This window comes from Macaca fascicularis, chromosome 8, assembly GCF_037993035.2.
Source record: "Macaca fascicularis isolate 582-1 chromosome 8, T2T-MFA8v1.1".
NCBI lineage: Eukaryota > Metazoa > Chordata > Mammalia > Primates > Cercopithecidae > Macaca > Macaca fascicularis.
Window position 1 is genome coordinate 45,685,418 of NC_088382.1, and position 27,686 is coordinate 45,713,103.

The following is a 27,686-nucleotide window of genomic DNA, read 5'->3' on the forward strand; positions in this document are numbered from 1 at the left end:
AGTGTTCCAAGTAGCTGGAGCCACAGGCATGCACCACCGCACCTGGCTAACTTTTGTGTTTTTAGTAGAGTTGGGGTTTCGCCATGTTGGCCAGGCTGGTCTCGAACTCCTGGCCTCAAGTGATCCGCCCACCTCAACCTCCTAAAGTGCTGGAATTATAGGCATGAGCCACCGTTCCTGGCCTCAGACAATGTTTTTCTGAAATGACTGAGATACACATCTGTCTAAAAATTGTAGAACATGCAAGTGAGCAGTCTGAAGTCAAGAAATATGTGACTTAAGTCTCTGTGACCTGCATTTACTTACTGGCCTAGGGACTTCAGCACTTCAGGGATGTCCCCCAGTGCCTCCCCCCACCCCACTCAAGCTCTTGGGTGTTAAAGAATCTCTTTCTTTTGTGAGTTTAAAGGTCTTTTCTTCCAAGAACCTCTAAACTGAGCAGTTCTGACAACTCCACCAGAGAGACCACCTTTCTCCTCTCTGAGGAGCTGTGTCAGCATATCCCCAACAGCAGCATTGCAGCATCCGATTTATTCTTGGAACTAGGATGTCAGCGAGAACAAAAGCTGCCAGGCAGCAGCCAGGAATAGGGGTTGCATCTCACGAGTAGAAAGTAATCTAAGATAAGCAGAATGCAGCCTTACTTAGATAACATACTTGTGTGGACTGGTCTAGGGGTTCTTGCTAATGAGCAGAAAATTAAGACAGAATGGGAAACAGATGGCCCAAATACCAGCTTCTAGGCCGAACCAACAGTTGGGATGTTGCTGTGTTAGCAAGGTCGTGCGAGGTTCTTCCTCCCTATCCCCACAACATTCCTCTCCTGCTGTCTGCTCGCTCGCCAGCCACCCTCTGGTTAATTTTCCTAGGGCATGCTTAGTTCCTCACTTCCCTGAGCACAAATCTCCATGGCTGCTGGTTGCCTACAGAATTAAGTCAATTAAGTCCAAAATCAGTTTGGTGTTCAGAGCCCCCATAATCTAAATTCCAGCCTATGTTCCTCTTCCTGAAGTTCACTTCAGACAAGCTCAACTCCTCATTTCTCCCTGTATTCCCCTCTCTTGGTCCTCTAGATACTCACATCTCCATGGAGAGTGCCTTTTCCACACCTGTCCACAGTCCACATCTCACCCAGTTATTTTTTTCCTTAAGATTCCCCAAACCCTCTTGCAACTGAGTTCCACTACAAGTCTGCCCTTTTGTGGCCAGCTCCATTGTACCTTAGTACTTCTCTAAATGCCGATCATCCCATCAGACCAAGCATCCCTGTTCCTCCTTTTCCTGTTCCAGAGCACCTAACCTTGTATGTTACAGGTGTTGTGTACATGTTGAACAAGTGAAGCAGAATTCCAAATGATTTTAAAATGTGAACATGAATAAACAGTGGGATACAGCATCTATATCAAAACCATTCCACTCTGATTTTGGAAAAACCGTGAAAAATATATCTGAATTTATTAAGTATAGTATAAAACAGGGTTGTGGCAACAGTAAAAACTAACATGGATTGCTATAAATATGGTAAAGCCTAGTTGTTCAAATGATACAATTCTTTCATGCTACTCTAAAGTTTATAAAGAAAAAGGATTTACACTTTACACTGTACACAAAAGGAATACCTTCCGAGAGCCGGGGAGTGGGTAAAGGGGAAGGAGACTTGATGTCAAGGGTGCTTTTGAGGAACATGACAGGCTGGCCAGCCTGCCCCAACGTTGAGGCCCTGCTGGGCTCTTGTGACTATAAATATACTGTCTGTTTCTAATGCAATCCGTCTTTCCTGAAAGATCTTGTTATGTTTTACTATTGAGACATACTTTGTGGTCCTGTTTCCAAAGCTGCTCACGGTGACAGGTCAGGAGGTTGAGCTTTAGCTGAAAACAGGGTGGCATGGCCACTTTCTGCCCTGGGAGGAGGCATTCCTGGAGAGGCTAGTGTGCATTCATGTCTTCCCATCTGACAGAGCATCCTGCAATCAGACCAACTCCTGAAAACTTCCAAAATGGGAAGTATCTGGGAAAATGCACTCTTCCCTCTCCTATAGGGTCTCCTCCCGCTCCTGCGGTGTGGTGGGTCTGGAGATGTCTGTATAGAGAAGCACTCTGCCTTTGCAGTGTCTTCTAAAGAGGAAGAGGCAGGGTCTCATTTGCTTTTGAGGAGTCGGTTGTTCCTGGTCACGGTTGCATGTTGTCTTGAATCCAGTCTAGGTAGTTGGTGACCTTGGTGTACACACCCGGGACATCCTTCTGTCCACAGCCCAGGCCCCAGCTGATGATGCCCACCAAAGTCATGCGGCCACCATTCAGACACACCAGGGGGCCTCCTGAATCACCCTGCAAAGGAGATAGCAGGTTTAGTGTTTGCAAAAAAAAGCAGACTATCTGGAGAAAGTATGTGCAGCATGAACATTGTATTCTTCAAAATACAGCAAGCCCTTCAATAATATCCCATTCAATGTCATTTCATTATAACATTGACAAGAAAAAAAAAATCAATTCCTGTCTGGGGACACTGTCTGCCTGGGTTTTGTCCGGGTATCCTGGTTTCCTTCCACATCCCAAAGCTTGCACGTTAGGCCGACTGAGGATGTGTCTACATGGGCCCAGTCTGAGTGAGTGTGGGTGTCAGTGGCTCTGTAATAGGTTGGTGGCATCTGTCCAGGGCTGGTCCTGCCTGGTACCCCGAGCTGCCAGATGGCTCTGGCCACCCCCACCTGAGACCCTGAATTCAAATAAGCAGGTTGGAAAATGAATGAATGAATACAAAGTGTTATAAAGTAAAAACCTGTCTGGTCTATGATAAATACACGAATGAATGATGATAAACTGTGAGGTGTGGAGGCAGTCAGGGAGCCTGCCCTATTTGTGATTGTTTTTGAACTTCATGGCAGTAAGGTGTTCCTTACCATTTTTGCTTTGCAAACATTTATTCCCTGAATTAACCCACCACTATTTCGACTGCCATCACTCACTTATTCTCCAAAAATTGGGTGAATAAATACCATTTGTTTTTATTAACTTTTCTTAAATGTTGTGTTTATGTCAATATTGAATGTTAGAAGTGTTTTGGGTCTTTAGAAGTTTGCTGATATTTTTATGACTAGAAATATTGCCACAAGAACTTCACTCTTTTTATCTTTTTTTTTTTTTTTGAGATGGAGTCTCACTCTGTCACCCACCCAGGCTAGGGTGCAGTGGCGCAATCTCAGCTCATTGTGGCCTCTGCCTCCGGGGTTCAAGCAATTCTCGTGCTTATGGGCATGTGCCACCACACCTGGCTAATTTTTGTGTTTTTAGTGGAGACAGGGTTTCACCATGTTGGTCAGGCTGGTCTCCTTGGTCAGATGATCTGCCTGCCTCAGCCTCTCAAAGTGCTGGGATTATAGGGATGAGTCACCGCACCTGACCAACTCTTATTTATATCGATTAGCTGATGGTAAAATTGGTTTTGGAATTAGCTGATGGTAAAATTGGTTTTGTTATACGTCATTTCACTTACAGTTGCAGTTTCTAAGAACCTGTTTTTTCCTGGCATGCTGTTAAGTGGAGACTTACTGAAGAGTGGGAAAATTGTATCTCAGTTATCTTGGTCCTCTGGAGGATTAGGCTGTATCTATTCTGGTAAAGTAGAGTTAATTACTCAAACGTTTCAGGCCTCAAAAACCCTGGCTTGGCTCCACCACCTACTAGCTGAGTGGCCTTAGACTAACCATGGTTTTCTTATCGGTACCATAGAGATAATATTAATACTAACCATAGGGTGGTTATGGCATTCAGTAGAAAAATGCGTGAAAAGCAATGGAAGACATCTAGTAAAAGTCTTGGTAATTGTTAGCTGTTCTTATATTAAAATGATTTGGTTTTGCTTTTAAGCATGCAGATAGATAATGGTTTCACTTTGGTACAACCTTTTTGTTTTTGGAGTGTAAACTGGGTGGTACAGCTGAGGTTTCTGAAGTAACCATTCAAAAAGAAACTAAGTACTGTCAGGGAATCAGAGGGGAAACCACTGATATGACTGCCTTGCAAAAACAAAGCCCACACATCCTTCAGTGCCAGAGCCTGGCCTCACTTCTCTTTGTATCTCTTCTACTCCCAGCCCCTAAAGAAGAGCTTGGCACACTGCAGACACTGAAATGTCTGAGGAAGATCAATTCCTTGGCTATGTGTAGGTCTTCATACCAGCAGACTGGCCTGTCCTCCCGCACCCCCGTATCTGGCTAATCATGAAATATAAGTACTAATTCTGATAAGGATGCCCACACAAAGGACTCCAAATAGTGTGCTTTCCCAGAGTATTAGGGCTGAATGTGAGTTTTGAAAACTTCTTTCTCGCATCATCTAGATCCTGCTTCCCAATAAGTTGCCTTTCTACCTTCTCCTTCTACAAAGCAGACTCCAATTCTCTAGCACCAACAGAGGCAAACACTTCTTTCTTTCTTCTTTTTTTTTTTTTTGAGACCGAGTTTCGCTCTTGTTGCCTAGGCTGGAGTGCAATGGCGCAATCTCGGCTCACTGCAACCTCTGCCTCCTGGATTCAAGCGATTCTCCTGCCTCAGCCTCTCGAGTAGCTGGGATTACAGGCATGTGCCACCACGCCAGGCTAATTTTGTATTTTTTTTTTTTTTTGAGACGGAGTCTGGCTCTGTTGCCCAGGCTGGAGTGCAGTGGCTGGATCTCAGCTCACTGCAAGCCCCGCCTCCCGGGTTCACGCCATTCTCCTGCCTCAGCCTCCCGAGTAGCTGGGAGTACAGGCGCCCGCCACCTCGCCCGGCTAATTTTTTTTTTGTATTTTAGTAGAGACGGGGTTTCACCGTGTTAGCCAGGATGGTCTCGATCTCCTGAACTCGTGATCCACCCGTCTCGGCCTCCCAAAGTGCTGGGATTACAGGCTTGAGCCACCGCGCCCGGCTAATTTTGTATTTTTATTAGAGATGGGGTTTCTCCATGTTGGTCAGGCTGGTCTCGAACTCCTGACCTCAGGTGATCCGCCCGCCTTAGCCTCCCAAAGTGCTGGGATTACAGGCATGAGCCACCACACCAGGCCGTGGCAAACATTTCTTTTTTTTTTTTTTTTTTTGAGACGGAGTCTCGCGCTGTGTCACCCAGGCTGGAGTGCAGTGGCGCGATCTCGGCTCACTGCAAGCTCCGCCTCCCAGGTTCACGCCATTCTCCTGCCTCAGCCTCCGAGTAGCTGGGACTACAGGCGCCCGCCACCACGCCCGGCTAGTTTTTTTTTGTATTTTTTTTTTTTTTAGTAGAGACGGGGTTTCACCATGTTAGCCAGGATGGTCTCGATCTCCTGACCTCGTGATCCACCCGCCTTGGCCTCCCAAAGTGCTGGGATTACAGGCTTGAGCCACCGCGCCCGGCCTCAAACATTTCTTAATTGTGTGGCTCTCTCCATCACTTCAACAGTCAATCAATTGCCTGGGCTGAAAGGAAATCCTGTACAGGTGGAGTTTCTTGTGCAGATCCTGGGGAAATTTCCTGCAGTTTAAAGTTCTTAGGTTTAGGGGACTTTGATCTTCCTCCAGTTGCTTTATTCTCTGAGGCCCTCATCTAGAATCCCCAGGGGTATCGCTAAGAGGAAATCGCTCTGGTGATAACTTTTTTTTCCTTGGTGAAGAACCTGTTGTCCCAGGGGCATTTTCCCCTGGGTTGTGCCCAGCATGGGCGCGCCACTCCTGTTTACCTGGCAGGCGTCGTGCAGGTTCGCCTGGGGCCCGCCGCTCCGAGTGTCTCCAGCACACAGCATGTTGTCGGTGACCGTTCTGTTAAGTAAGTGTTGTGATGTGCAGCGGCTGGATGGGTACAGTCTGACATGAGCCTCCTTCAGCCGCTCCGAATAGAAAGGAGACACTGAAAGGGGAGAACCGTCATATGGTTTTAGGGAAAGTTATTTATAAACCTTTTAGAAAGAGAAAGCCAAATTTTCCAATAGCTAACATTGATCTAGATTCAACATATATTAGGTCGAATCCTATGACACTGCTGGTATTTTATCGTTTTGACCCACAAAAACAACAGGATTCCGGGACTGAACCCCCAGCCTCTCCCTAGTGGCACTGCTGATGCTTCGGACCAGGCAGGTCCCTATTGTGGGGGACGGGGACAGTCCTGAGCCCTGCAGTGTGCAGCGTCCCTGGCTGCACTCACTGAAGGCTGGTGTTAACCCTCACCCTGAACCGTAACAACCAAAAATGTCTCCAGACCTCGCCAAACGTTTCCTGGGGGACAAAATCACCCCAGCTGACAACCATTTGTTCAATGGTATCTCATTTAACCCTCCTAATCTAATTAGGGAGATAGTTCTGTCTCCACTTTACCAATGAGGAAACTGAGGCTGAGAACAGTTCAAAATAAAAGTCCATGTCCACGGTCACGTAGTTCAGCAAGTGGGATTTGAAATCAGGTCTATGCAACTCCAGCTTCCCAGAACCCACACGCTTAGCTACTGTACTCCACTTCCTACTCAGAACCTTCCCAACACCTGCAGCACTTTGAGGTCTTCATACTGTTGTGTTCTTTCCTGGCCTGCAGTGTCCCTGTGAGGCAGGGGCAGCAGAGACAGACCCCCACTTCACAGGGAGACAGGGGACTGGCATCAGTGCCTGACCCGGACTGGAACCTCACTCTCCTGACCCCATTTTCCTCTGGTGGACCGCAGCCTCCCCTGCTGTCCTGCAGACAGGATGGGGCCGAGACATCCTTCCACTTACAGGCCTCATGCCTGCCGTAGCCGGAGAGCTCACACTCAGTCCAGTCCGGCAGCTGCAGGTCCGCCGGGGGGAGGCACACAGTGCGGACCACGCTGCTCTCCTGTGCACAGTGGGACGAATCTGATTTCAGCTGCAGTAGCGCTGGGAGAGAGAAAGGAGGAGTGAGCGGGCGTGAGGGCCACGTCCCTGGGAGGGGAGAAACACGCAGGAGGGACGGGCTGGAGGAGGAGGCCCGTGCGTGTAAACACAGGTGAGTGCATGTGGGTGTGTTGTGTGATCTGAGTGTGAACTGGAGCCGGGAACGACGAGCTCTTACCAATGTCATTGTCGTAAGTGTCATCATCGAATTCCTTATGGACAATGTATTTTTCTACTTCAAACTTCTGCTCTTCCTCACCAGGGACCACCCGGTATGTTCTGCCCAAGATCACCGTCAGGTGGTGGGGTGGAAACCTGGTGGAGAAACAGCCTTAGAATGCTATTTTTGCTGTGGGATTTCCCCTAAAGGGCTTGGTTTCTAGGCCTTAGAGGATGGAAAAACCAGCTAGGTTTCCGAGCCCCTACCTCTCCTGGAAGCAGTGGGCGGCGGAGAGAATCCAGCAGGAGCTGATGAGTATGCCCCCGCACAGGAACCGCTCTCCCGGCAACCTCCTGTGCTTGGCAAAGATGGCAGCCTGCCAGGGGTGGGAGGCGATGTCGGCGAAGAGCCCTCCTTTGATGCGAAACTGAGGCTGGCTGTACTGTCTCAGGCCGCAGGTGGCTTCGGAGGAAAGGATGAGGAAGCTGTCAGACCCACAGGCCTCCTGCGTGTGTGTAGGTAGAGGGAGGGGGCCATCTGCGTGGCTGTAAAACCACAACTTTCACTTGGTGGGATCAGCATGCCAAGTGTTGTCCATACATTCTCTTTAGTTCTCACAGCAATGAGTTTCAGGAGGCGGAGACTCCTTTTTTTTTGCCCAAGGTTGCAGTGGCACCCGGATTAGTTCCCAAGTATGTTTGACTCCAAAACTGGGGATCTGCCATCCTTCATTTCTTCTAATGTTTTCCTACAGCCATTTCCTGGCCTAAGAAATAAAGGATTGCAGCTTCCTTCTGAGGAATGCCTGCTCACTTCTTTTCCATCTGCCCAACCTTACCCATGCTTCAAGGCCCATGTGCAATCCTGCCTCCTCGCAAAGCTTTCCTGACGTCCCCGCCTGCTCAGCTCTGAGGAGCTTAGGGGCACGGACCACTGCGGACTCACACTAATGCCCTTGGGTGTGAGTTAGCTGGTGGTCTGTGTCTCATCGTCCCAATTAGACTTGTGTTCCTTGGGGAACATGGTTGATCTGTGTGTTCACAGGAGCTGATTAATAACCTACTCACCAGCCATTTCCAAACTAAAGTTTCATTTTGTAGCAATATGCACCAACTTGAATCTCGTATCTCTCACCCACGTCGTGAGCCAGCTCCCCTGTGTGAACTAGGTCAGCAGGAAACGCGGGAGAGCTCACAGTGGAAGTACATGCCTTGGGGTCAGAGGGCATGAGGGCAGGCCCTGGCTTTACCTCCCGGCGCCCAGCAAGCTTGGGCAGGCCACCTGGCGTCTGGGAGACTGCTTCCTACTCAGTGAACTGGAGGTGGGAAGACCACCTCCACCACGCTATTGGACGAATGTGATGAAGGCACTTTATTATCTAAGGAGCCATGCATGCGAGGCCTCCTCCTCATTCCCCATTACTCTCAGCATCACCAATAGAGGCGTCTAGAGAGAGTGGGGTAGAGCCTACTGACTTCTCAGAGAGGTTGCTGTGTTCTTTTCTTTCTTCTCGCCACTCCCCACCACCCCCATGCATGGGACATGGACACCTGTCCACCCACCATGGCTTCAGTCATGGAAGCCCCCTCCCCACCCAGCCTGGAAGTCTGGTAGGCACACAATCTGCACCGGACAGCCATGGAGGCCTAGAAAGTGGCGAGGAGATGGTGAAGAAGGGAAACCAGGTGCAGGGAGGTGGCCGGGGCCCAGTCCTTACAGCAGGAGGGCACATCACAGTACTCCCATGTCAGCCTGCGGTTCTTCAGCACGTGGCACCAGGGCTTGGCGTCCCCATCAGGATTCCTAAATGATAAGGGAGTTTAACGTTTCCTTTTTATCTTCTTATTTTTTAATTTTTACAGAGATGGGGTCTTGCCATGTTGCCCAGGTTGGTCTTGAACTCGTGGGCTCAAGTGATCCTCCTGCCTCAACCTCCCAAAGTGCTGGGATTACAGGCGTACACCACCAGACCAGGTCAGGAGTTTAAGGTTTGCAATCCCATTTTCAGTCACATCACAGGCCATGTAAGAGTAGGAGACTCAGTAAACCGATGAAAACCACTGAGCTGGGAGGGAGGACGCTGAGTTCATCTTGACTTTGTGGCACACCCCCACCCTAGGAGAACTTCTCTTTAACTTTGTTATGCAATCAGTAATGCCGTGTTCTAATCTCATAGGGTTGTTGGGCAGAACTGTGTGAGCTGTCCTGTTATGGAACTCTTACAAATCGTTGGAATAAAGATGTCATGAGAACAACTGAGGACTAAATGGTTACAGGCCAGGACCCTTAACTTGGGATTTGGGTTGGAAAACTGGCAGACCTTCCTTTTCACAATAAGTGTTATTCTAGCAAGTGAAGAGGTTGGACTAGATAGTATTGATGGGTGTTTCCCACATACTGGGTCTGTCATGTAACTTGAGGCATTGAATCTTCCCCCATCTCACACCCTAATCCCACGTTCTGCCAAAACCTGAACCCCCCGCCCCTGTGCTACCTACCGGCAGTAATTATGTTTGCCCAGGCCCAGTGCCTGGGCATTGGGGTTCTGTGCTGTGTAAACCTTGCCTATCAGCATCATGGAATTCCACGGGAGGCAGGAGGCACCCGATGCGGTGAGGCTGTGGGTGCCACGGTAGGCTAACCCATTCCCAAGGTAGCAGTCACTGTTTCCTAGAAGAAAAGAATTCTCAAACTGAAACAAAAACAAATTCTGAAGCATGCAAGTCGGGGCTGGGGCTTGAAGAAGAGCTGCCGGCCGGGGAAGCTGGAGGCCACTAGCCCGGCACTGAGAAGAGTGTAACACCTCACACTTCCCCTTTTGTTGCCCAGGCTGGAGTGTAATGTGCGATCTCGGCTCACTGCAACTGCCACCTCCTGGGTTCAAGCGATTCTCCTAACTCAGCCTCCCAAGTAGGTGGGGTTACAGGCATGCGCCACCATGCTACGCTAATTTTGTATTTTTAGTTGAGATGGGGTTTCACCATGTTGGTCAGGCTGGTCTTGAACTCCTGACCTCAGGTGATCCGCCTGCCTCAGCCTCCCAAAGTGCTAGGATTACAGGTGTGAGCCACCGCGTCCAGCCTGAGCCTTTTTCCCCTTCTTTGAGTCCTTTTACTTAGAGATGGCAGGGGGGTTTCATCTCCACCGGAAGTGGCTCCCTAGATTGCTGTGTTGAGAGACAGACTAGGGGCATCTTCAGGTTCAGCAGGAAGGCTGCTGCGTTCCATGAGTGGGGACTGTTTCTGGAGCTGCTTTGAAAGCTGGTAGGGGTTTCCTTGTGTACACTTAACAGGCTGCGGTGAACCAAGGTGCTTCAGTAGGGCTGGGGTGGGAGTTATTTCTCAGACTGTGTCTGCCAGTGTCCTGAGGATCTGATGATGGGCTTGGGAAGGAGGAGGGGATGAGCCGTAGAGTGCTGCCTGTTTTCATCTATTTCCCCCATTTTTCCATTTTTTTCTCCCCACCTGAAACTGACAAAGCATACTTCTATACATAAATACCATAAATGGAAGGGATTTTCAAGATTATCTAGATCTGCAAGTCCTCATTTAGACCAGATCATGGGGGATGGGGAGGATGCTTTAGAGTCACCATAAAGTCTTCAGAGTCACAGGCATCACCTGTGGACCTGGGTGCTGAATGCACATAGCTGATGCGTGTTTATATATATCATGTACAAATTTAATATATGTGTGTTTTTTATATATATATATATATACACATACACACACACACATATTTATGTATTTATTTTGAGACAGGATCCCACTGTCACCCAGGCTGGAGTGCAGTGGCACAATCATTGCTCACCACGGCTTCAATCTCCCGGGCTCAAGCGATCCTCCCACCTCAGGCTCCCAAGCAGCTGGGACCATCGGCATGTGCCACCACACCTTACTAATTTTTGTATTTTTTGTAGAGATGGAGTCTCACTTTGTTGCCCAGGCTGGTCTCAAACTCCTGGGCTCAAGCAGTTCTCCCACCTCAGCCTCCCAAAGTGCTGGGATTATAGACATGAGCCACTGTGCCTGCCCTAAAAATATTTAGAACTTAAAAAAATATCTTTCATAGTGCTGTGATAAATAATGTAATGATTTGTAAAAGCACCACTGAATTCATAGTACCTTTCTGTAAATTAGGATTTTTTTCTTTCTTTTTTTTTTATTTGAAACAGTTTTTTTATTCCATCGCCCAGGTTGGAGTGCAGTGACATCATCTTGGCTCACTGAAACCTCCACCTCCCAGGTTCAAGCAATTCTCCTGCCTCAGCCTCCTGAGTAGCTGGGACTACAGGTGCCTGCCACCACACCCAGCTAAGTTTTGTATTTTTAGTAGATACACAGTTTCATCATGTTGGCCAGGCTGGTCTCAAACTCCTGACCTCAGGTTATCCACCCGCCTTAGCCTTCCAAAGTGCTGGGATTACAGGCATAAGCCACTGTGCCTGGCCTTGTAACTTAATATTTTCTTTGTTCAATTTTGGAAGTTTGGTTTTTTTGTTTGTTTGTTTGTTTTTGCATTAAAAGGTTTGAGAGGGAGCAAAAGAGAGAGAAAGGCCCATTCACCCATTAATCAAAAAAGGGAGAATCTTCATTCATTCTCAAAAGGACTGAAAACCACTGATTCAGCCCCATCCTCTCCTCCATAGTGGAGGAAACTGAGGGTCAGAGTGTGAGGAGATCAGCTCCAGGTCAGACAAATAGCCAGTCAGAGGCCAAGCCCAGGCACAGACCTAAGTCCTGTCTTTCTTCCCTCTGCAACCAAAATGACTCACTCCTGGCCTCCCCTTTCTCCCCTCAGGTGCAGGAGGGCTGTCGGCCTGTCCTCCCAGACTCTCCTCCCCCAGGGACGCTCAGGGAAAGGTGGGATGGTTGCCACTTACCCTCAGAGCAGGCGGGGGTGCTGCAGAACTCTGAACTGTACTTCCCCGCCTTAAAGACGTAGCACCAGGGCTTTGAGTCTCGGTCTGGGTTTCTGAAAAATCAGCCAAGGGAAGGGCCAGGGTAGGTCAAAGGTGAAGCCTCTCCTCTAGGACCCAAGGTTTGGTATCCTTTTCTGGAGGAATGGGGAGTGCTTTTTTTTTTCTTTTTTTTGAGACAGAGTCTCGCTCTTTCTCCCAGGCTGGAGTGCAGCAGCGCATCTCTGCTCACCGCAACCTCTGCTTCCTGGGTTTGGGCATTTCTCCAGCCTCAGCTTCCTGAGTAGCTGGGATTACAGGCGTCCACCACTATGCCTGGCTAATTTTTATATTTTTAGTAGAGACGAGGTTTCACCGTGTTGGCCAGGCTGGTCTTGAACTCCTGACCTCAGGCGATCCACCTGCCTCGGCCTCCCAAAGTGCTGGGATTACAGGCATGAGCCACTGCGCCCAGCCAGGAGTGCATTTTTGGTTATACACTGGTAGTTGTATCATGTTAGGCAGGAGTATGATTTTGTTCCTGTGTTTACTTGGCGGTGAAGTATGGTTTAAGGAGTTGCATGTGGGTGCCAAGTTGACAAGGCGTGGACTGGAATAGTCTTATGTGTCAACTTGGCCAGGCTGTGGCACCCAGTCAGTTAATCAAACATTCATCTAGGAGTTGTGAAAGTGTTTTATAGATGTGGTTAGTACCTACAGCCGGCTGACTTTAGAAAAGGAAATTGTCCTAGATAATGTAGTTGGGCCTCATCCAATTACTTAAAGGCCTTAAGAGCAAATATGAGGTTTCCTGAATAAGAAATTCTGCCTTAAGACAGCAGCCTCAGCTCCTGCCTGCATTTCCAGCCTGGCTTACCTACATGTTTCAGACTTCCCAGCCCCCACGATCCTGTCAGCCAGTTCCTTAACATAAATGTCTTTCTATCTGGTGTGAAAGGAAAACAAATCTGGGGACCCCAGCGTCAGTGAGCCAAGGGAAATGTCAAGCCAGGAACTATGGCTAACCTGCCTCTCATTTTATTCCTCAATAAGGTAGTTGCAAAGGTTTTTTTCGTTGTTGTTTTTTTTTTTTTTTAATTCCCTACAAGGAAATTCCTTGTGGGCCTGAAGATCTTTACCCTAAAACAGTTCTGTTGACTTTCACCTTGGCATTGTCAGTGGATAGCTGATCTTCCCAGGTGCAGGACAGAAAGTCATCCCTCTGCTTACCTGAGACAAATGCATATTTGATTGCTTCCTCTGCCCTATTGTTTATGTAAAAATGCAGATCAACTGAGCCAGACTCAATTGTGTGTTCAGTGAAAAACTGATCAAGGACTCAGAATACAGCCTTTTGTCTCTTACCTACCTATGGCCTGGAAGCCCTTGCTTCAAGTTATCCCACCTTTCCAGACCAAACGGATGTACACCTCACACATGCTGATTGATGTCTCATGACTCCCTAAAATGTCTAAAGGCAAGCTGTGCCCTGACCACCTTGGGCACATGTCCTCAGGACCTCCTGAGGCTGTGTCACAGGGGTGTCCTTAACCTTGGCAAAATCAACTTTCTAAATTGATTGAGACCTGTCTCAGATACTTTGGGTTCACACACACTCTCTCTCTCTTTCTCTCTCTCCTATCTCTCTATCATCTATCTGTCCGTCATCTATCTATCTATCATCTATCATCTTACATCTACTATCTATCATCTATGTGTCTATCATCTATCTAATCTATCATCTATCAATCATCTATTATCTATCAATGTATCACCTATCATCTGTCTATCATCTATCATCTATCCATCTATCATCTATTTATCATCTGTCCATCCATCCATCCATTGATCCATCTATCCTATATTGGTTATGTTTCTTGGGAGAACCCTGACAGATCTGACAGAATCTTTCCCCAGCCATAGCAGCTTCTTACGGGGGGAAACCCTCCTGGGGGATGTGCCCTCACCTGCAGTAGTTGTGGTTCCCCAAGCCCAGCCTGATGGCGTCAGGCCTGCGCCCGCTGTAGGGCTTCTGGGCCAGCGCGCTGCTGTTCCAGTTGGTGCACTCGGCGCCGCTCTCTGCTGTGCTCCATGTGCCTCTGTAGCTGATGCCCTGGTCCTCGTAGCACGTGGCCCTGGTATCTGATGGAAAGCAGGGCACGGATGCCTCACATGGGAATCCCCTTTCATTCAGCCCTCAGGAGGTTCCCCTCTCTGCCCTGTCATCCCCCAGGCCTGACGCAGGCTGGCTGGGAAGCCATAGGCTGGGCGGTGAGGGTGCCAGCCTGGATCCAGGTTCACACCTGGGCTCTGCCTGCTGCCTGGCACTGTGCTTCCCGACCCATGGCAGAAGCGCCTGTGCTGTCCCTGGCCCCCACCCTTGGCCCTGCCATCCGCACCCTACCTTTCCTTCCTGTGGGGGAGAACTGGGGAGGTGGGATTTCAGCTCCTCTCACATGCTCCCACCTACTCACCTATTTCACAGTGCTTCCCAGCAAATCCTTCAGGGCACTGGCACACGAAATCTGAGAAGTACAGGGCCTGCTGGCAGGTGCCGCCATTGAAACACCTTGGCTCGCTGCAACCTGTTGAGTATAAACAAGCCCCTAATGACAGCCTCCCTCTGTGTGCTCACGCCATGGTTCCAGGAGCCCTGTCTACCACAATCCACACACACTCAAGTCCCGCAGTGTGCAACACACTACAAATACTGTTCCGCATCCTACAAATACTGTTTTCATCCTGCCTTTGGTTGAAAAAAATCCATGCATAAGTGGACCCTGCAGGTCAGACAAGTGTTGTTCAAGGGTCCCCTGTACTTTCAAAGCAGCTCCAAGGATGATGTGAGTTAAAATATTAAGAATGTGCTCTACGTGCCAGGCACTGTTGTACAGTCTACAAAAATTAGCTAATTTAATCCTCACAGCAAACCATGAAGTGTGTACTGTTATTCCTGCCTCTTTACAGCTGAGGAAACTGAGGCAATTGGGCATTTGCCCAAGGTCACTTGGTCTTGCTCCCTTTTCTGCTTATACCTTCACCTTTGCCTAAGGCCAAACAGGCCTGGAGGCTCCTTTTGAAGATTTGAACTTGCTGGGGACCATAAAGGACAGGGCTCATGAGACTGGACCCCTGAACTCGAAGCCTCAGCTTAAAGTCGATTTGTACTGGGCTTTTCTGTGTTTTTGTTTTTGTTTGTGTTGTGTTGTTTTGTTTTGTTTTAGAGATGGGGGCTTGCCCTGTCACCGAGGCTGAAGTGCAGTGGCACAATCATAGATTACTGCAGCCTCCAACTCCTGGGCTCAAGTGATCCTTTTACCTCAGCCTCCCAAGTAGTTGGGACTACATACCAGGTCTGGCTAATTTTATTTTTTGTAGAGAGAGGGGACTTGCTATGTTGCCCAGATTGGTCTTGAACTCCCGAGCTCCAGTGATCCTCCCACTTTGGCCTACTAAAGTGCTGGGATCACAGGCATGCGTCACCTCGCAGCCTCAGTACGTACTTTTGACAGGCACTGAGTGGCACTGTGCCCTGCCACTGTTGCACCAGCAGTATTCCACCCGGTTGCTTCTGAGCACGGGGCGCAGCCATGACTGATGTTGCTGGTATATCATCTGCGTTTTCTCATCTCTGCAGATAACTATGAGAAAAGACAGGCCAGCCTCATTAGAGTATGACTCAAGATGAAATGACTTACCACCCTTGGACCTACTGAGAAAACTCCCTCACTTGCTTTCTATAGACTCCATTGCATACTCCCTTACTGAAGAGGCACAACTGGAAGACAAAAAGATAACGAATACTGGCTGGACATGGTGGCTAACGCCTGTAATCCCAGCACTTTGGGAGGCCGAGGTGGGCGGATCACTTGAGGTCAGGAGTTCGGAGACTAGCCTGGCCAACATGGTGAAACCCTGTCTCTACTAAAAATACAAAAATTAGCCAGGCATGGTGGCAGGTGCCTATAATCCCAGCTACTCAGGAGGCTGAGGCAGGAGAATTGCTTGAACGCAGGAAGTGGAGGTTGCAGTGAGCTGAGATTGCACCACTGCACTCCAGCCTGGGCGACAAAGCAAGACTCCATCTCAAAATAAAATAAAATAAATTTGCATTTCTTTTCTGAGTGCCATTGAGTACCTTCTCATATTATTTATTTATTTATTTATTTAGAGACAAAATCTTACTCTGTCGCCCAGGCTGGAGTGCAGTGGCACGATCTTGGCTCACTGCAACCTCCACCTCCCGGGTTCAAGTGATTCTCCTGCCTCAGCCTCCTGAGTAGCTGGGATTACAGGTGCCTGCCACCATGCCCGGCTAATTTTTGTATTTTTGGTAGAGATGGGGTTTCACCATATTGGTCAGGCTGGTCTTAAACTCCTGATCTCAAGTAATCTGCCTGCCTTGGCTTCCCAAAGTGCTGGGATTACAGGCGTGAGCCACCGCGCCCAGCCTAATTTTTTCTTTTTCTTTTTCTTTTTTTCCTTTTTTTAGGGTCTCTGTTACCCAGGCTGGAGTGCAGCGGTGCTATCTTGGCTCACTGCAACCTCTGCCTCCCAGGCTCAAGCAATCCTCCTGCGCCAACCTCCCAAGTAGCTGGGAGTACAAGTGCACACCACCACACCCAGCTAATTTTTAAATTTTTTTGTAGAGGCGGGGTGGGGTGGGAGAGGCGGCGGGGGGAGTGTCTCACTATGTTGCCCAGGCTGGTCTTGAACTCCTGGGCTCAAGCCATCCTCCTGGATCAACCTCCCAAAGTGCTGGAGTTACAGATGTGAGCCATTGCACCTGGACTTTTTCTCATTGTAATTAATCAACAAATATATATATATGCATAACTGTCTACCAGAGTTTTTGATCCACATAAGTATTACCACACAGAAATGATGCATTTTTGGCCCCAAAGAAAATTGACATTTTAGTTTTTGCAGAAAATGTGCTACTTCTCCAAGTATTTTTGGCATACTGAAAGTAGTTGAAGTACTCCCATTAATATTCTCATGCCATCTTTCTGTTTTCAAGTCAGAATGCCAACTTAAAAAACAACAACTTTACTTTCAGTTAATTAAAGAAGTAGCACGTGCCCACTGTGAGTCAGACCCTTGCTGCTTTTGAGGTCGCTGATGCCAGGATACCCTCGTAGGAAGCAGGAGGCCATCCAACAGTGAAGGCATTAAGAGTCGAGGTGTGACTCACTCCTTTTTTAACACCTTTACAAAGGGTATTGCGGAGTCTTCCAGACTCAAAGGAACTGGGTCGTGAAGGAGGGAAATTGAGGGCCTGGGTTAGTAGTTTTGGACCTGAAGCTGGGCCTCGCATTCCTCAGCCTTCTAGAGTCAACTCTAGGCGTGGACTTAGAGACCCCACCATGTCTGGGGGTTGCCTGGGTGGGACATTCCGGTTGGGACATCCCAGTTAGATCACCAGAGGGAAATGGATACACAGGGATATTGTTACCAAAGCCGCTGGCGCCCTGTGGTGGGATCACAGCCTAGGATGGGACCCAGAGCATGGGGCTGGCCTCCGCCGTGACCGCCCTCACCCTGCTGCTGGCAGCTGTGTGGCCCTGGGCAAGCCGCTTGCTCTCTCCTGGGCTCCGCCTTCTGATCTGTATAACCAGGATCTTGGGCTAGTGGCTGCCCCCTGCCCCCCAACAGGTTGTGATCCCTGACAGCCTGGCTCCTTGGGGGGACACCTGTTTCTGCTTCCCTCAGAATCAGAACCCGCCCCGTGGCCGCAGCTGATGGGAGAATGGTGCCGACACAGGCATCTCTGTAGAATCATGCTGCAATGGCACTGTCACACCGTAGGCAGGTGGCAGGTGGAAGAAGGCCTCATAGGGCCTGATGCACCCCGCACCCCCGTCCTGCCTCCCACTCCCATGACCCCATGTACCCCTCAGCTTCACCCGACCTTGGTAAGATCTGGCTCCTCTTCTAAATCGGGCGTGGATTTCCTGCCAAGAAACCAGAGGTGGAGGAAGGATCAGCACACGCCAGGTGTACTAAGAGTAAAGGTGGCCAACCCAGAAGCCCACAGGAACCTGCCGGCCAGATGCCCCTGCTCAGAGACCCCCTCGGGTAACTGGCCCAAGTGAAAGTCCATCTCCTGCCTTCTAGTCCAATTTTTCCTCTCCTTTCTGACTGGCACTGTCCAGAAGAGCTTTCCGCATGGTGGAAATGTTTTCTGTCTGTGCTGTCCACGACAGACGCGATACAGGGCCACCGAGGGCTTTGAATGTGGCCAGTGGGACTAAGAAACAATGTTTAACTTTAATTCTTTTAAATTTAAACCACTACACATGGTCAGTGGCCACCATATTGGGCAGTGGAGTTGCAGCTGCCTGTCTACTCCACACAGTCACCTGGGCTCTCCCCACTCTAGGGGAGAGGTGTGGCTAGTTTGGACTTCCATGAGGCCCTCTATTGCTAGGCATTTTCAGAGAGTGTGTGTAGCACTTCCATCTCAGCTAGAGAGTAGACACCATGAGGGCAGCTCGCCTCTGCTGTGGCTCATGGCACTTGCATTGCCTTTTTTTTTTTTTTTGAGACAGGATCTCAGTTTGTCACCCAGGCTAGAGTGCATTAGCGCAATCATAGCTCACCAAAATCTCAACCTCCTGGGCTTAAGCGATCCTCCCGCCTCAGCCTCCCGAGTAGCTGGGACCACAAGTGCATACCACTACACACCTGACTAATTTTTGAATTTTTTGTAGAGATAGGGTCTCACTATATTGCCCAGGCTGGTCTCAAACTCCTGGGCTCAAGTGATCCTCCCACCTCGGCCTCCCAAAGTGCTGGGATTACAGGTGTGAGCCACTGTGCGTTGCCCTGAATTGTCTTTTATAAATACAGTCCACCTTGTATATCTGCAGGTTCCATGTCTGTGGATTCAACCAAAACAGATGTAAAATATTTGAAAAATTAAAAATAATAATATAAGCCGGGCTTGTGGCTCACACCTGTAATCCCAGAGCTTTGGGAGGCCAAGGCTTAAGCCTAGAGTTTGATGCTGTGTGAGCTATGATTGTGCCATTGCACTCCAGCCTGGGTGACAGAGTGAGACCCTGTCTCCAAAAAATATATAAATACTACAACAATAAAAATAACGCAAATTAAAAAATACATTATAACAACTATTTACATAGCATTAACATTATACTAGGTATTATAAGTAATTTAGAGATGATTTAAAGTATACAGGAGGGTGTATATAGGATATGCAAACTCTGCACCATTTTATATGAGGAACTTGTGTATTTCTGGATTTTGGTATCCTTGGGGGTCCTGGAACAAATACTCCACAGATATGAGGGACAACTGTATTTTATGGATTAATTCAAATACATTCTTTAAAAACAGCGGCAAAATAATGCAGGCACAGGCAGGGAGTGGAATTAACTGCTTACTCAGGTCAAAATAAGTGCCTGGGCTCTGCACTGGGCCGAAAATAGAGAGTCTGCTGTACCGAAGGGAGTGTGTGCTGTGTGCTCTGCAGCGATGCAGCCCTTGGTCCCTGTGCCTCTCTGCTCCCTGACAGCATTCCCACCCCCGTGGCCCAGATGGATGCAGACTCCTGGAGCCTCCGGAAGCATTGCAGCCTCGAGGGGCAGGACATAGGGATCCTGGACACCCACCTGGCTGGGCGAAGCAAAGACTGCTCCACACAACAGCAGCACACAGCAGAGCCCTCTCTTCATTGCATTCATGATTGCTTCACAGCGTCCCTTAAATTCTGGAAGAAGAGAAAAAAAGAGCTTGATCACGTGGTGCGAGAAGTCCATGATGGCAACAGAGGAGGAGAAGTCGCAATGTTGTCCTGGCTGGCTTCCTCCAGCGCCAGCCCCGCGGGAGAAACGCCAGACATACATCTAGAAGAGGATTCTAGAAACTACGTATTTTGTATTGTTGTAAAATACACATGGCACAAAATTTACCACCTTAACGATGTTAAGTGCACAGTTCAGTGGAATTAAGCATGTCACATTGTGACCACCGATCTCCAGAACTTCTCCATTACCCCCAACTGAAACTCTGTAGCCACCAGAGAGTAACTCCCCATTCCCCATTTCCCCCCAGCAGCCACCCTGCTACTTTCTGTCTGTAGGAATCTGACTGCTCTACATACATCCTAGAATTGGAATCAGACAGTGTTTCTTCTTTTGTGACTGGTTTATTTCACTTTGCAAATGTCTTCAAGGTGTATCCATGCTGTAGCGTGTCCTTTTTTTTTTTTCCTTTTTTCTTTCTTTCTTTTTTTTGAGACAGGGTCTCGCTCTGTCATCCAGACTGGAGTGCAGTGGCACGAACACGGTTCACTGCAGCCTTGACCCACCAGGCTCAAGAGATCCTCCTGCCTCAGCTTCCCAAAGAGCTGGGACTTCAGGCATATGCCACCGTGCCTGGCTGAGAGAGAGAGAGAGAGAGAGAGAGAGTCTGTGTGTGTGTGTGTGTGTGTGTGTGTGTGTGTGTGTGTGTGTGTGTGTGTGTGTGTGTGTATGTAGAGACAAGGTTTCTCAATGTTGTCCAGGCTAGTCTCAAACTCCTAGGCTCAAATGATCCTCCTTCCTCAGCCTTCCAAAGTGCTGGGATCAGGCTTGAGCCACCGCGCCCAGCATTTTTCCTTCCTTTTTAAGGTTGAATAATACTCTACTGTGGGATAGAACACATTTTGTTTATCCATTCATCTGTCAATGCTGGGAGATAATTTTGCCCAGAGATTTCTGTGGGCTGAAGGGCTAGACCATTTCTGAGACTTCTTTGGCAGCCCAGAGACCACAGCACTCTGGCTTGGTTTCCTGGAAGGGCATTCCCGCCCTGGGCCTGACTAGATGGAGCCACAGTCATGTCCTCCTGGACTTCTGCAGCGGAAGCCGTCGGGATTTTATTGCCAGCACATCATACAGCCAGCCTGCCTTAGACTGCCCAGGTTCCTCCATGCGTGATGGAGCCTACTCACCTGCCTGAGGGTCTCCCCACAAAGCAGAGGCCCCCAGCCCAACCTCCACCCCTCCCCACCACTCTGCCGAACATCTGTCTCCTTTTCCATAGACTGCAACAGATCTGGCAATGTGCATATTTGCAGGAAGGAGGGGAGGCAGCTGGTGTTTGGTCGGAAGACTCAGATCTTCCTGGACCCCAGAGCCCCAGTTTCCATCTGCTTCTCCCCTGTGATCCTGCCCTTGGCAGCTCAAAGTAGGTTAGTTGGTCGGGTGTTATTTTGTGGTCTGGCGGCCTGCTCCCTCCTTCATCCACAAAAATTGAAGCATGGCATTTCTTTCCCTGACTCATTTCCCTTTGGTCACAACAACTTTAGGTCCCACCCTCCCGCTTCCCTGAGCGTCCTAAGGGCATGGAGGCATGCATAGGGGCTTCCAGGCCTTGCCTCCTTGCCTGGGTCCGGCTCTGGATCTTTGATCATCACTTTCAAAAGAGCTCCCCCGAGGGAGGTGCTGATCACCCTCCTCGCCTCACTGCATTTCATGTCTGACGAATTCTCCCTGGGCTGCTGTGTCAGGCAGAGGGGTGTAGGGAGAGGGAGAGGGAAGCCTGCAGGAGGCTCTGGGTACAGTGATTCCAATGGGAAAACATGGCCCAGAGGGAGGCTCACGAGCCTGGCACCCTCCCAGCCTCCCTGCACCTATCCCATCACAAGGGAACAGAAGTGCCGTCTCCAGCCTTTGTGCCCGCAGTGCCCGAGGTGCGCTCTTCGGGGATCCCTTTCTCCCTGGGAGGAAGCAGCTGTGCTACTCCCTGGCTCCAGGCAGTTTCAGAGGAAAGGGAGTCAGGAGCCCAGGCCACCCAAAACAGGAGTGCAGGTCAGAAGCCAAGGCCACCCAAAACAGAAGTGTGGGGTGGAATCTTCTCATCACGGAGACTTACTCCAGATCTTCTCTTTCTCAGCTTTCCTCAAATGTCCCGTTTCTCAGAACTTCCCAAAATTCCTCTTAAATTCCCCTTTTTAATTTTATCCCATTACTTAATCTTGTAAAAATAGCTCATGTGAAACTCCCTCCCCATTTCTCCCTGATGTTCATGTATTTCTAGGTTACCCCACTCCTTACTCTTAAGTAAGACCCAAGGATGGTGAGAGCTCCCACTTCACAGGAATTCTGAATGAAACAACAAGTAAGTGAGTACAAGGAACTTGACCTTCTTCATTGTGCTGTCCACACCACCCAGCCCTCTCGATAGGGTCCTGCACCCCAGCCTGGGATATCAGTTTGGGTGTTTTTTCCAGATGCCCACCAAGATACTGTTTTATTCCAAGAACTCAAAGTCCTTCTAAACGGAATGCAATCCCAGATGCCGGGAAACTGCAACGTCAAGAGTGCAGTATGGACATGTTGGCATTGCCTGGGAACATCCCCCTTTCTGGATAACTAGGGGTGGGGGGCCAGATGGAGGAGGAGCACGACCTAGGGCCGGTCCACACACACCACCGGCTGCATCATGTTCAACCCTTTTGCAACTGAACAATCTGAATACGAGATAAGAGAGCAGGAACATATTTTTGTCTTTGCTCCTGAGAGAGTTGGAGACTTGTTTCTTCTCTTCCTTGGCCTCCCTGGACCTTCCTGCACCTTGAGCTGATTCAGTGCAAGTGAATCTCACCCCAGCGGGGCGATAGCTCTGTCTGCATCACGCAGAGGCGATTCGAGCGGCTGGAAAGGCCGAGTGGGGTAAGAGATGACAAAGAAATGAGTCATCCGGCCAGCAGAAAAACAGTGCAGTCTGAAAACAAGAAAGAGAGAAGAGAGGGAGGAAAAATGTGTCCTTGTTTTGCCTTCGCTGAAGAGGTGGGCGTCGAGGTCTGGGGGCAGTGCCGGGATGCAGAGCAGAGTGAAAGCCAGAACCGTGGACTCAGACTAGGGACCGCAGGGCGTGGCTGGGATGGACTTTGGGCCTCACCGAAGGGAGGTCCACGAGTGCTCTGGCGAGGCCCGGGTGAGAGATGACATTGGCGGAAGGGATGGTAGAAGCCTTCAGAGGCTCATTTTTATAAATAGAAAGACTTCTAATTTTGTTATGTGTTATCTCCCTTTTGCTATATTTAGTAGCTTCTCAGGATCATCAAAGAACTGAAAAAAAAAAGAAAATCAAAAAACGGGCAAATGAGAAGAAGGAGGGAAGGGGGTAGGAAGGGACGCACAGAAAGACAGAAAAGGGAAAAAAAAGAAAGGATAAAAGAAAGGAAGGCCCCAAGGTTGACTGACTTTTGCTGGGCTGGAATCCAGAATCACTATATGAGAGGAGAGGTGGAATGCTGGTCCCCAAGACCCCAAGGCCTAGCCCTGTCAGGCCACCCTAGCACACAAAGTTGATTTTTTTAGATTTGCAAAAGGCTCCCTCTCTGTTGGATGAAGTTCAACAGCCTCAGGGCATGGCAGGTTGACAAAGAATCTGTGCAAATTAGAAAAAACAGAGTCCATGGGTTGGCTGATAGAGTGCAGCCTGGATCTGAAGCATGTGTGTGCAGGCACCTGTGTGTAGGACACAGCCAGCATATCTGTGCTTGGCCGGCCCTATCTGCTTCCAATCTGCGTGTGCGTCCTGCAGAGCAGCTCTGACCTTCCTGCCTGGAAGCCGTGTTTGGTCTGTTGGCTGTAGCAACCGGAGTGACTCTGTTCCCGGGCCCCGCCGAACAACCTGTGAATGATGACTGTTCTCGGGGAAAATAGGAACAATAGTCTGGTAACCAGGAAGTGGGGTACTGTGCTGTAAGCTCCCTTTCCTGGGAGATGTACTGTTTCCCAGAGCCAAGGATGTGTGACGTTTTGGCTGAGAAATTGATGATCATGCCAACCAGAAAGGTGGTGTTCATTTCTGTGGTGGCCACATGGGGAAATGATGGTCGATGGGCACCAGTGAATAACTGATTCTGGATTGGGCACAGACCCTGGAAAGGAGGAGGCCAACTGGAAGAGGGACAGGGGAAAGTCGGTGGGGTGCTGTCTCAGTGCCTGTGTATTACTTCTCCCTCTATCTGCTTCTACCAGCCCCATCTTCCCTCCATAAAAACCAGCTCCTAGCAAAGGAACTAATCAGCTTATTCACATAAGATAAAAATGACTGAAAAAAAAATTAATGTGCTGACCTTCGAAAAAGTATCTATATTTTGACATAAAAGCTCCTGCCAGCAATGCAAAACCAAGTGGACTGGATGCTCCAAGGTTGCCTCTGGGGCTGACATCCTGTGGTTTCTGTTCTGCTGTGAGGACATGTGATATAGGGAGTGTCACATGCGGTATAAACTGGGAAACTCTTACAAACGGTGCTATAGATCTATTGTTTCGATTATATAGGAAAGTGAGGCCTCATGAGGTGGTTCACGCCTGTAACCCCAGCACTTCGAGAGGCCAGGGTGGGAGGATCACTTGAACCCAGGAGTTCGAGATCAGCCTGGGCAACACAGTGAGACTCTGTCTCTATCTATTTTAATACAAAAACATTTTTTAAAAAATAGATTATATGGCCAGATGCGGTGGCTCATGCCTGTAATCCCAGCACTTTGGGAGGCCGAGGCAGGTGGATCTCTTGAGGTCAGGGGTTCAAAACAAACCTGGCCAACATGGTGAAACCCCATCTCTCCTAAAAATACAAAAAAATTAGCCGGGCATGGTGGCAGATGACTGTAATCCCAGCCACTTGGGAGGCTGAGGCAGGAGAATCGCTTGAACCCGGGAGGCGGAGGTTGCAGTGAGCCAAGATCATGCTACTGCACTCCAGCCTGGGCGACACAGCAGGACTTCATCTCAAAAAAGATTATATAGAAAAGTGACTTGCAATACAGGAACTGTACACATGTAGTCAATCAATCAAATTGCAAACAGTGCAGTCACTCCAGATGTTAGTGAACTGGAGAATTATAGTCTGTACTCTTGCCAGCAAGAAGGCAGAAACATGAGCAAGCTAGAGGAGGAGGGAAATTGCAAGGAAAACACAAATGTAAATTGATACCATTATCAAATGTTGCACCATGTGCAAAGTTTGCTACATTTTCCTTTGGTCAAGGAGATTCTTAGGTTATTGTTGCTTTGCAAAAGGTCTCTCTGAAAACCTGAGCAAGAGAAAGTCAGTCTCCAAGAGTACCAATACCCTAAAATGACTCACGGGTTTAAAACAACACACTCTTCACTGCCACCCCCGCCACAACCACCATAGCCCAGATGGATGCCAACAATTAAGAAAAGAAACGACCAGGATTCCTTGGACCAGCAAAGGCACGTTTCTAGAGCAGGACGAGAGCCGAAGTGTGATGCTGGGAGAGGAACTAGCCTTGGAAAGGGTGGCGTGCTCCCACGAAAGCACCACTTTGTTCGGGACAGGAGCTTTGAGCCTGGTAGCTCTCATCTGACTTCTCCAGGCCCTGTGTATTACAGAGGCCATGATCTCAAAATAAAAACCACTTTCAAAAACTACCATCACATAAGTAATTCTTAACTTTTTGAAAAGGTGATTTGCTATAGGCTAAATGGTTATTTTCCCTCTCTTAACAGAACATTTATATCCAGGGGAGAAGAGAGGAAGAGTCTGTTTCTTATCTAATTTCGCCAATTCCAATAAGGTGAAGAGAATAGAATCATCTCAGAGCTGGGTGTGGTGGTTTGCATCTGTAGTCCTAGCAACTCAGGAGGCTGAGGCAGGAGGATCACTTGAGGTGAGGAGTTCAAGACCAGCCTAGGCAACATAGCAAGACCCCGTGTCTTCAAAAGAATAGAATCTTTTCCTGGCACACCCTGTCCCCCACCCATCAGAGCAGAATTTTCTCCAAAGCATCTTCCAAATGTAGGCATATGGCCTGTGTCTAAGCTATATGGAATTAAACTCAGAAAAACCTAGAGCAGGCATGCACAGCTGTCATCTCCTCGATGCCCCACCCTCTGCCTGGTAATCCTGGTTATTTAGAGGAGTGGGGAATGTTGGTTTCCGGTCTAGGAAAACAGAAGTCTATCCTGCCTCCTCCCACAATCAAAACAGAAGAAACCCTGTCCTAATAAACTTAGATCCTTCTGAAGCAAACACAAGGTCCACCTGGTGAAAACTAAATCAGTCAGTACAATAAAATGTTAACCGCAAAGTCTGCATCTAAACAAGCCCTGAGATCTAAAGTGAATCTAAATGAGTGTCATCTTCCGTGATGGAGGTGGTTCGTTCCTTATGTTCCTTCCACTCCCTAAAGCAAACATCACCACATGGTAATTAAATACTCAATGATTTGACAATTCTCCAGCCCAACTCCACATTTCAACACACTTGAATTAGGAAATACTGATCAGAAACTTTCATTGTATTGTTACATGACTTTACCCACATTTTACTGGCCTTACATGAAAGTAACATTATTGTTGCCTGAGAAATGTACACGGATTAATGCCACTCACTCAACAGGTATTTGAGTAGCTTCCACCTTTCCAGGCACAGAGTTTACAAAACGCTTTCACATCCATTAAGTAATCTGAGGCAATATTATTACCTCGTTTTTACAGACGGAAGAACTGAACTTCAAAAAAGTGTAAGGGGATGAGAGCAGTGGCTCACGTCTCTAATCCCAACACTTTGGGAGGCTGAGGAGCGTGGATCATTTGCGTCCAGGAGTTTGAGACCTGCCTGGGCAACATGGCAAAACCCCATCTCAACAAAAAATACAAAAAAATTAGTTGGGCATGGTGGTGCATGCCTGTAGTCCCAGCTACTTGGGAGGCTGAGGTGGGAGGATGGCCTTAACCTGGGTGTTTGAGGTGGCAGTGAGCTGTGATCATACCACTGCACTCCAGTTTGGGTGACAGAGCGAGACCCTGTCTCAAAAAAAAAAAAAAGTATAAGGGTCGTGCTGTATGGTGACACATCCTGTGAGAGTTGGCATCAGGACTCAAGCCCAGGGGACACAGTTCTCTTACCCCAAACCTAACACTCTTTCCACTATTCCTCACTGTCTATGTGACACCGAATTGTAACATTCTTTTTTTTTTTTTTGAGATGGAGTTTCACTCTGTCGCCCAGGCTGGAGTGCAATGGAGCAATCTCAGCTCACTGCAAACTTCACCTGCTGGGTTCAAGCGATTCTCCTTCTTCAGTCTCCCGAGTAGCTTGGATTACAAGTGCATACCACCACGCCCAGCTAATTTTTGTATTTTTAGTAGAGACAAGGTTTCGGCATGCTGGCCAGGCTGGTCTCAAACTCCCAAACTCAGGTGATCCGCCCGCCTCAGCCTCCCAAAGTGCTGGGATTACGGGCATGAGCCACCACACCTGGCCATAACGTTCTTAATGTGTTCCACGTGGTATACAACAGCAGAATGCCACAAAGAAGGGGCGTGGTCACTGGATTCTCAACCTGGAAATCTAACTGCATTTACAGTACAGGTCCTGTGTGAGCAACTCACTCTCTCTGAGCCTGTTTCCTGGTTTTTGTCATGGGCTAATCATTTCCGTCTTGCTGAATTGTAAGGTAGTTAGAGAAGCAGCAGCAAAGTCCTTCCCCCACACCTGGGTGCACGGCAGGAACGACCTGCACCTACTGTCATGAACATCCTTCTTCAGCAAAAGCACTGAGGCTTCCAGCTTCTCCCTGGAACGACTTGAAGCTGCTGATGCAGAGGAGATGCCATGCTCCATGGGGTCCTCAGGGATCCCTGTTAATCCTGAATCCTGCTTCCTCGATCATCTGACCACCTGTGTTAGTCTATAACCAATTCTCTGCAGTTGATGTAGAATTTTGTGCCTTCATCTGTGTTCGTAGAACAGTATCAACAGGAACCATTATTTCCTAAATA

The 27,686-nt window shown here is 48.7% G+C and overlaps 1 protein-coding gene across 3 annotated transcripts in view; it reads right to left on the reverse strand.

Annotated features, from left to right (window-relative positions):
- Nucleotides 1-1,422: 1,422 nt before the first annotated feature.
- Nucleotides 1,423-27,686, reverse strand: part of PLAT (plasminogen activator, tissue type) — a 40,350-nt gene continuing 14,086 nt past the window's right edge. For all 3 annotated transcript variants that reach the window (XM_005563200.5, XM_005563199.5, XM_045399090.3), the window contains 13 exons: nt 19,548-19,645; nt 17,825-17,867; nt 15,417-15,554; nt 14,388-14,498; nt 13,881-14,055; nt 11,899-11,990; nt 9,515-9,686; nt 8,734-8,819; nt 7,283-7,478; nt 7,035-7,171; nt 6,719-6,859; nt 5,692-5,858; nt 1,423-2,330 (listed from right to left, as the gene is read on the reverse strand). In XM_005563200.5, coding sequence (XP_005563257.3) covers nt 2,172-2,330; nt 5,692-5,858; nt 6,719-6,859; nt 7,035-7,171; nt 7,283-7,478; nt 8,734-8,819; nt 9,515-9,686; nt 11,899-11,990; nt 13,881-14,055; nt 14,388-14,498; nt 15,417-15,554; nt 17,825-17,867; nt 19,548-19,619 — 1,689 coding nt within the window. In that variant the 5' untranslated portion in view covers nt 19,620-19,645 and the 3' untranslated portion in view covers nt 1,423-2,171. The remainder of the gene's footprint in view (nt 2,331-5,691; nt 5,859-6,718; nt 6,860-7,034; nt 7,172-7,282; nt 7,479-8,733; nt 8,820-9,514; nt 9,687-11,898; nt 11,991-13,880; nt 14,056-14,387; nt 14,499-15,416; nt 15,555-17,824; nt 17,868-19,547; nt 19,646-27,686) is intronic.